Genomic DNA, 10,339 nt, shown 5'->3' with positions numbered 1-10,339 from the left:
CTCTCTCCCCTCTGCTGTGTAACCATAACTTGTTCTGTCTGGAGCTGGCTGTCATTCCCCAGACAGTCTCATTTATTAGGCCTTTATGAATTAGAGAGAGAGGAAGGTGGTGTGGGTAACATGGCTGTGGTTATCACACGGCTGAACAGGGAGATTAGGCATGGCTCTGTCTTTCCTCTCAACTCCTGACATCTGGTCCTGCTTTCTAAAACCTGTCACACATACAGTTACTAACTAAATAAAGGTTCAATAAAAAATAAAATAAAAATAATAAATGTACTAACTAGAGATAAAGGTAGCTATGTGTTGTATCTGGTTGTATCTATTGTGTGTGAGGAAGAGAGTTGAATTGTCTAGTCATTCCATGTGCTGGACAGATGGTATGTTATTGATACTGTATAACAAACCTTTATGAACTCTTACGTCACTCCTCTGGCCAATCGGTGACATTCATTGATCAATTCAGAATCTACGTTTCAGAACCTGTAGACACTGCTGCTAGAGGTCTGTTTCAGATCCTGTAGACACTGCTGCTAGAGGTCTGTTTCAGATCCTGTAGACACTGCTGCTAGAGGTCTGTTTCAGATCCTGTAGACACTGCTGCTAGAGGTCTGTTTCAGATCCTGTAGACACTGCTGCTAGAGGTCTGTTTCAGATCCTGTAGACACTGCTGCTAGAGGTCTGTTTCAGATCCTGTAGACACTGCTGCTAGAGGTCTGTTTCAGATCCTGTAGACACTGCTGCTAGAGGTCTGTTTCAGATCCTGTAGACACTGCTGCTAGAGGTCTGTTTCAGATCCTGTAGACACTGCTGCTAGAGGTCTGTTTCAGATCCTGTAGACACTGCTGCTAGAGGTCTGTTTCAGATCCTGTAGACACTGCTGCTAGTGGTCTATTCCCTTTGGTCTGGGCCCATACACATTTAGAAAAAAAAGTGCTATCTATAACCTAAAAGGCTTTGAAGAACTCTTGTTGGTTCCAGGTAGAACAGTTTTGTGTTTCCACAGAGAGTTCTACATGGAACCCAAAATGGTTTTACATGGAACCAAAAAGGGTTATACTTGGAACCAAAAGGGTTCTACCTAGAACCAACAAGAGTTCTTTAAAGCCTTCTAGGTTTTAGATAGCATCAAAAAGGGTTCTCCTATGGGGACAGCCGAATAACCCTTTTGCAATCCTTTTTTCTAAGAATGCAGGACTCGGGTCAAACATAGTGCACTATATAGGGAATAGGGTGTCATTTGGGACACATCCCTAGAGTTTCAGAAGTTCTTCAGAAGAGTAGGTTACAGCACAACACAGCATAGTACAGTACAGTTGAGTAGTACACTACAGTTGATTACAGCATAGTACAGTACAGTTGATTACAGCATAGTACAGTACAGTTGAGTAGTACAGTACAGTTGATTACAGCATAGTACAGTACAGTTGATTACAGCATAGTACAGTACAGTTGAGTAGTACACTACAGTTGATTACAGCATAGTACAGTACAGTTGATTACAGCATAGTACAGTACAGTTGATTACAGCATAGTATACTACAGTTGATTACAGCATAGTACACTACAGTTGATTAGTACAGTACAGTTGATTACAGCATAGTACACTACAGTTGATTAGTACAGTACAGTTGATTACAGCATAGTACAGTACAGTTGAGTAGTACACTACAGTTGATTACAGCATAGTACAGTACAGTTGAGTAGTACACTACAGTTGATTACAGCATAGTACAGTACAGTTGATTACAGCATAGTACACTACAGTTGATTACAGCATAGTACACTACAGTTGATTAGTACAGTACAGTTGATTACAGCATAGTACAGTACAGTTGAGTAGTACACTACAGTTGATTACAGCATAGTACAGTACAGTTGATTACAGCATAGTACACTACAGTTGATTAGTACAGTACAGTTGATTACAGCATAGTACAGTACAGTTGAGTAGTACACTACAGTTGATTACAGCATAGTACAGTACAGTTGATTACAGCATAGTACACTACAGTTGATTACAGCATAGTGCACTACAGTTGATTACAGCATAGTACAGTACAGTTGATTACAGCATAGTACAGTACAATTGAGTAGTACACTACAGTTGATTACAGCATAGTACACTACAGTTGATTACAGCATAGTACACTACAGTTGATTACAGCATAGTACAGAACAGTTGAGTAGTACACTACAGTTGATTACAGCATAGTACAGTACAGTTGATTACAGCATAGTACAGTACAGTTGAGTAGTACACTACAGTTGATAACAGCAAAGTACAGGACAGTTGATTAGTACAGTACAGTTGATTACAGCATAGTACACTACAGTTGATTACAGCATAGTACAGTACAGTTGATTACAGCATAGTACAGTACAATTGAGTAGTACACTACAGTTGATTACAGCATAGTACACTACAGTTGATTACAGCATAGTACACTACAGTTGATTACAGCATAGTACAGTACAGTTGAGTAGTACACTACAGTTGATTACAGCATAGTACAGTACAGTTGATTACAGCATAGTACAGTACAGTTGAGTAGTACACTACAGTTGATAACAGCAAAGTACAGGACAGTTGATTAGTACAGTACAGTTGATTACAGCATAGTACACTACAGTTGATTACAGCATAGTACACTACAGTTGATTACAGCAAAGTACAGGACAGTTGATTAGTACACTACAGTTGATTACAGCATAGTACAGTACAGTTGATTACAGCATAGTACAGTACAATTGAGTCGTACAGCACAGTTGATATTACAGCATAGTACAGCACAGTTGATATTACAGCATAGTACACTACAGTTGATTACAGCATAGTTGCAGTACAGTTGATTACAGCATGTACTGTACAGTTGAGTAGTACACTACAGTTGATTACAGCATAGTACAGTACAGTTGAGTAGTACACTACAGTTGATTACAGCATAGTACAGTACAGTTGATTACAGCATAGTACAGTACAGTTGATTACAGCATAGTACAGTACAGTTGATTACAGCATAGTACACTACAGTTGATTACAGCATAGTACAGTACAGTTGAGTAGTACACTACAGTTGATTACAGCATAGTACACTACAGATGATTACAGCATAGTACACTACAGTTGATTACAGCATAGTTGCAGTACAGTTGATTACAGCATAGTACAGTACAAGTGAGTAGTACACTACAGTTGATTACAGCATAGTACAGTACAGTTGAGTAGTACACTACAGTTGATTACAGCATAGTTGCAGTACAGTTGATTACAGCATAGTTGCAGTACAGTTGATTACAGCATAGTACAGTACAGTTGATTACAGCATAGTACACTACAGTTGATTACAGCATAGTACAGTACAGTTGAGTAGTACACTACAGTTGATAACAGCATAGTACAGTACAGTTGATTACAGCATAGTACACTACAGTTGATTACAGCATAGTACACTACAGTTGATTACAGCATAGTACATTACAGTTGAGTAGTACACTACAGTTGATTACAGCATAGTACAGTACAATTGAGTAGTACAGTCCAGTTGATTACAGCATAGTACAGTCTAGTTGAGTAGTACACTACAGTTGATTACAGCATAGTACACTACAGTTGAGTAGTACACTACAGTTGATTACAGCATAGTACTGCCTAGTAGAGTACATTGAGTAAGGAAGGAAGGGACCATGTCACATGGCCTGTTGAAGTCAGACAACGTGTTCCTCTGTAGCTCAGGCCAAGCTCGCTGTAGTGATGATGTGATCCGTGTTGGATTCTGGGGATCCGACTGTTTCTCCCTGTGTTTACCACTGGTTTCCATGACGACTGAGTGTCTGGCTGTTGGCCCAGGTGGACTGTTGTGGTTACATTAGAAGGCGTGGTATGGTTTGCGTCCCTTTACATTTTTGGGGGGTAAGTTTAATTCGTTGCTTGCTACAGAGTCCGTGGTGACATCACCAATGATGACTTCAGCGTAGCGAGGGAGGCCCACGCAGTCTGATTGGCTGAGGGCCAAAACCATTACATCATCACATCGCAACCTGGCCCCTTCTGTGGCGCATGTCTCTCCTTACGCTCAATCTATTACTTTTCCCCTCTCTTTTCTTTCCCCCTCTCTTTTCTTTCCCCTCTCTTTTCTTTCCCCTCTCTTTTCTTTCCCCCTCTCTTTTCTTTCCCCCTCTCTTTTCTTTCCCCCTCTCTTTTCTTTCCCCCTCTTTTTTCTTTCCCCTCTCTTTTCTTTCCCCTCTCTTTTCTTTCCCCCTCTCTTTTCTTTCCTCTCTCTTTTCTTTCCCCCTCTCTTTTCTTTCCCCCTCTCTTTTCTTTCCCCTCTCTTTTCTTTCCCCTCTCTTTTCTTTCCCCCTCTCCTTTCCCTCTCTTTTCTTTCCCCTCTCTTTTCTTTCCCCCTCTCTTTTCTTTCCTTTCTCTTTTCTTTCCACCTCTCTTTTCTTTCCCCTCTCTTTTCTTTCCTCCTCTCTTTTCTTTCCCCTCTCTTTTCTTTCCCCCTCTCTTTTCTTTCCCCCTCTCTTTTCTTTCCCCTCTCTTTTCTTTCCCCTCTCTTTTCTTTCCCCCTCTCTTTTCTTTCCCCCTCTCTTTTCTTTCCCCCTCTCTTTTCTTTCCTCCTCTCTTTTCTTTCCCCTCTCTTTTCTTTCCTCCTCTCTTTTTTTTCCCCCTCTCTTTTCTTTCCTCCTATACTTTCCATCTTTCTCTGTCTCTACGTCACTCTTTCACTCTTTCATTGAACCTCCATCTCTCTTTCTATGACTTTATCACACCATACTTTCCATCTCTTTCTATGGCTTTATCTCACCATACTTTCCATCTCTTTCTATGACTTTATCTCACCATACTTTCCATCTCTTTCTATGGCTTTATCTCACCATACTTTCCATCTCTTTCTATGACTTTATCTCACCATACTTTCCATCTCTTTCTATGGCTTTATCTCACCATACTTTCCATCTCTTTCTATGGCTTTATCTCACCATACTTTCCATCTCTTTCTATGACTTTATCTCACCATACTTTCCATCTCTTTCTATGGCTTTATCTCACCATACTTTCCATCTCTTTCTATGACTTTATCTCACCATACTTTCCATCTCTTTCTATGACTTTATCTCACCATACTTTCCATCTCTTTCTATGGCTTTATCTCACCATACTTTCCATCTCTTTCTATGACTTTATCTCACCATACTTTCCATCTCTTTCTATGACTTTATCTCACCATACTTTCCATCTCTTTCTATGACTTTATCTCACCATACTTTCCATCTCTTTCTATGACTTTATCTCACCATACTTTCCATCTCTTTCTATGACTTTATCTCACCATACTTTCCATCTCTTTCTATGACTTTATCTCACCATACTTTCCATCTCTTTCTATGGCTTTATCTCACCATACTTTCCATCTCTTTCTATGACTTTATCTCACCATACTTTCCATCTCTTTCTATGACTTTATCTCACCATACTTTCCATCTCTTTCTATGACTTTATCTCACCATACTTTCCATCTCTTTCTATGGCTTTATCTCACCATACTTTCCATCTCTTTCTATGGCTTTATCTCACCATACTTTCCATCTCTTTCTTAGCTCTTATTGAAGGTTCTTCCTTTAATTCTCAATCTCTTTCTCCTCTCAGTCTCTCTATAATCCCCTCTGTCTATCACTCTCCCCCATGTCTCTCTCTTTATTCGGTCCCTGATCTGAGACCAGTGTAGAAGCTTGTTACTGAGGTTCACTGATATCTGACTCCTATTTCTCCTGATCTCAGACCAGTCCCTGGGCCCCTCTCCTCCCTACTGCACCTGAGGAACAACAGACAGAGACAGCCCCTGGCTGCCTCCATGCCTGGCACCCTGCCAGACCCAGACATGCAGGGAGCATCTGCCCAGCACATGTCTGTGAGTACATACAACTTTACTTACACTGTCCTTCTTTTACATAACGGGCCTATAGCCTTGCTTGAGAAATACCTATTGCTTGTTAGATTGGTATTACCACGTCCTAATATTATATTGTTATTATCTAATAATTGAAGAATACCCCGTTTGGAGTTTGAAACGTTGTCCTTTTCTCACACTTTCTCAAACTTTGGGCCGACCGTGTTTCTAATTGATGCTTTCCTCTTTGATCCAGAACCTGAGAAAGGTTTTTCATGGATGTGCACATTTCACCCTTTAACATTATTATCTTGTAATTACCTCCTTGTTTCTTCGGATCTGATTGAAACGGGCGAGCATTTACCGGCTGCACATATTTCAATAGATGTTTCCAAGGTTGAATTGTGTAGAAATAAATTGGTTTTTGTTCCTCAGATGGAAAGACAGATGTCTATGGGATCCAGTATGATGAGTGTCCAAGGTCCCCTCCACAACACTTCCTGCTCTTCACCTCAGGTACCGACCAATCAGAATACCTTTTCATGGTACCCACCAATGAAGGTGGGTACATTCATATATTCATATTCATATACATGAACATTCATATAATGTTCATGTTTCTACATGGGTCTCTATGGTGACAGAGATTAGAGGAGCTGTTATAAAGACTCTATTTCTTTCAAATAAAATATGTAGGCTACTAACCATGCACACTCTCTCTCTCTCTGTGGGAACCCATTCGCCCTCTGTCTCTGTCTGTCTCTGTCTCTGTCTCTGTCTCTCTCTTTCTCTGTGGGAACCCATTCACCCTCTGTCTCTGTCTCTGTCTCTGTCTGTCTCTGTCTCTGTCTCTCTCTTTCTCTGTGGGAACCCATTCACTCTCTCTCTCTCTCTCTCTCTCTCTCTCTCTCTCTCTCTCTCTCTCTCTCTCTCTCTCTCTCTCTCTCTCTCTCTCTCTCTCTCTCTCTCTCTCTCTCTCTCTCTCTCTCTCTCTCTCTCTCTCTCTCTCTCTCTCTCTCTCTCTCTCTCTCTCTCTCTCTCTCTCTCTCTCTCTCTCTCTCTCTCTCTCTCTCTCTCTCTCTCTCTCTCTCTCTCTCTCTAGGGTCCCATTCACCTTCTGTCTATCTGTCTCTCTCTCTCTCAATTCAATTCAATTTCAATGTCAATTTAAGGGCTTTAGTGGCATGGGAAACATATGTTAACATTGCCAAAGCAAGTGAAGTAGATAATAAACAAAAGTGAAATAAACAATAAAAATGAACATTAAACATTACACTCACAAAAGTTCCAAAAGAATAAAGACATCAAATGTCATATTATGTGCAAATAGTTAAAGTACAAACGGGAAAATAAATAAACAGAAATAAACATCTTCACTGGTTGCCCTTTTCTTGTGGCAACTGGTCACACATCTTGCTGCTGTGATGTCACACTGTGGTATTTCACCCAGTAGATATGGGAGTTTATCAAAATTGGGTTTATCTCTCGCTGTGGGGCCCCATTCTCTCTCTCACTCTCACTCTCTCTCTCTCTCTCTTTCTCTCTCTCTATAGTTCTCTCTCTCTCTCTTTCTCTCTCTCTCTCTCTCTCTCTTTCTAGTTCTCTCTCTCTTTCTAGTTCTCTCTCTCTCTCTTCCTCTCTCCCTTTCTCCCTATCTCTGGGGCCCCATTCACCCTCTGGCTAATCTCATTCCTCCCAGGCTGAAAGAGAGAGGAACGGCAGTGTAACTCTACACCTTTACACACACTAGTCCCGACCAGAGAAAATCACACTTTACATGTTCTCCCTTTATCCCTCTATCCCTTTATCCCTCTAATTCACTCAAAAGTTCTCTCTCTCTCACATACTCTTTCTCTCTCCATTTTACTTGACCTTTCTTCACTAGTTCACCTTTTCTTTGTTTTTAAAGGCTATCATGGACAATTTGCTCCAAGTGAAATCCAGTATTATGCCTTAAACACACACAAAACACTTCTGCAATTTTATCAAGCATCAGATTCTCCAAGACACACCCCAGCCACACACACACACACACACACACACACACACACACACACACACACACACACACACACACACACACACACACACACACATGCTCACACACACACAGGAAATAACCTCATGTGCTCACCCTGTGCTTGGGGACCACATGGGATCATTTTTCTGAGCTACATAGGTCTGTGGTTAACATCTGACCCACAGCCCGGGGTTGGTTGGTCTTTGTGCTGTAGCCTACTCTCCTCTGACTAGCAGCTCTCTCTATGGACTCGGATCTATACCTGTTTTGAATTGAGGAATTTCGCTTGTCTTGGAATCATGGAAAAATGACTTGAATGACTTCAAATATACAGAATAGTGTTCTGTTGCTGTGCTAGTCCAATGGCTCAGCAGATTAGACAACGAAGACTTGTGACTCAGTCATTGTATGGTTGGCTCTGTTCTACAGTTAGCTCTGTTCTAGTTAAATAGTGAAGCCTTCAGCGAGGGAAAGAGAGTTGACAGTATGTATGCTCCAAGTGGCACCTTACTCAATGTACAGCATAGTGAGAGCACTATGAGCCCTGGTCAAAAGTAGGGCACTACAAACACGTTCTATGTGTGGGAGCAGTGATGGATATCTGTTTGACTCTGTCACATGAGGTAGAGTGCAGTACGGCATGCTTTCAGGGTGATCAGCCAAATATCAACCTGTAATGTACCAGTACAGAACTGTGACAGAATCAGAGAGTTCACAGTGTTACAGGGTTTCTATGTACTAAACAGAACTCCTTTACTCCTACACTGTCACTGTCGAGTGTGTGCATGTGTGTGTGTGTGTGTGTGTGTGTGTGTGTGTGTGAGAGAGAGAGAGAGAGAGAGAGAGGAAAGTGTCAGAGAGAGAGAGAGAGAGAGGAACGTGTCAGAGAGAGAGAGAGAGAGAGAAGAAAGAGTCTGAGAGAGAGAGAGAGAGAGAGAAGAAAGAGTCTGAGAGAGAGAGAGCGAGAGAGAGAGAGAGAGAGAGAGAGAGAGAGAAAGAGAGAGAGAGAGAGAGAAAGAGAGAGAAAGAGAAAGAGAGAGAGAGAGAGAAAGAGAGTGAGAGGAAAGAGAGAGTGAGAGGAAAGAGAGAGCGAGAGAGGAAAGAGGGGGTGTCTGGAGAGAGAGAGAGAGAGAGAGAGAGAGAGAGAGAGAGAGAGAGAGAGAAAAGAGAGAGCAAGAGTTTCTGTGAGAGAGAGAGAAAGAAAGAGAGGAAAGAGGGGGAAAAGAGAGTGTGTCTGTCAGACAGAAAGAGATAGACCGTGTCTGTGTGGTTGGCTGGTAGAACTGGCACAGACAGCTACATGACCTCATTGCTGGCAGTGGCACTCTCTAAAGCCCTGTTTATACCTGGTTCTACAGTAACATGCATCCTTTGTCTTGATCTTGTCCACATTCTGATTGTGCCTACATTTTCAGACAGCTGTAGACGATTAAAAGACACATTGTGATCTGATTGTGATCAGATCTTCCTGACCACCTCAGAAGGTAGTCAGGCACAGATTGTGTCTGGATATCTTAAAAGTGTAGACAGATCCGGACAGTGAAAACATTTAAATCATCATTATCCCGCCTTCTAAAATCATTGAGAGGTGGCACCATTAACTTATGGCATCAATGTGTCTTAAAATAAATAAATATTATTCTGAAAGACTAATATGTGGACACAAGACTAACATAGGCACAGTCAGAATGTAGACAAGATCAGGACAAGGGACGCATGTTAGCACCATGTATAAACTAGGCTTAAATGTCCTCCCTTTTTTTCATTGGTGATTGGAGCGGAAAAAATAAACTACTTCTCTTAAAGAAATATTGCATAACCGAGAGTGATAGTAATGTTGGGAGTGCGGTGATGTCATGCCCCAGAAACACTCTCTGTTTGTGTCCCAAATGGCACCATATTCCTTACAAATGCACTACTTTTGACCAGAGCCTGTAGGGAATAGGGAGCCATTTGGGATGCCACCTGTGCCTTGCTGAGTGTGAGAGAACAGAGAAATCACTGCTCGAGCTGTGCAGTGTTGGCAATGTGTTAGCAGACTTCTTATATAGTTCACCTATTATTTATATTATATCAGAAGTCATGTACAAGTCTTATGCAGTACTATGAGGTGATATGCAAGTGATACACTGTTAACTTAATATATGAAGTGATATACTGGCAACTTAACTTAAGATATGAAGAGATATACTGTCAATTTAACTTAAGATATCTAGTGATATACTGTCAACTTAACTTAAGATATCTAGTGATATACTGTCAATTTAACTTAAGATATGAAGAGATATACTGTCAATTTAACTTAAGATATGAAGTGATATACTGTCAATTTAACTTAAGATATCTAGTGATATACTGTCAACTTAACTTAAGATATCTAGTGATATACTGTCAACTTAACTTAAGATATCTAGTGGTATACTGTCAA

The 10,339-nt window shown here is 40.9% G+C and overlaps 1 protein-coding gene across 2 annotated transcripts in view; it reads left to right on the top strand.

The window, feature by feature from the left end:
• The window catches only part of LOC120027424 (cyclic AMP-responsive element-binding protein 5-like), a 33,449-nt gene that overhangs the window by 12,766 nt on the left and 10,344 nt on the right, over nt 1-10,339 (top strand). For both annotated transcript variants that reach the window (XM_038972356.1, XM_038972357.1), the window contains exons 6-7: nt 5,783-5,912; nt 6,327-6,407. In XM_038972356.1, the coding sequence (XP_038828284.1) occupies nt 5,783-5,912; nt 6,327-6,407 (211 nt within the window). The remainder of the gene's footprint in view (nt 1-5,782; nt 5,913-6,326; nt 6,408-10,339) is intronic.

Source organism: Salvelinus namaycush, chromosome 32, assembly GCF_016432855.1.
Source record: "Salvelinus namaycush isolate Seneca chromosome 32, SaNama_1.0, whole genome shotgun sequence".
Taxonomy (NCBI): Eukaryota; Metazoa; Chordata; class Actinopteri; order Salmoniformes; family Salmonidae; genus Salvelinus; species Salvelinus namaycush.
Note: the sequence above shows the minus strand (reverse complement) of the source record. Positions and strands in the feature narration are given on the sequence as shown.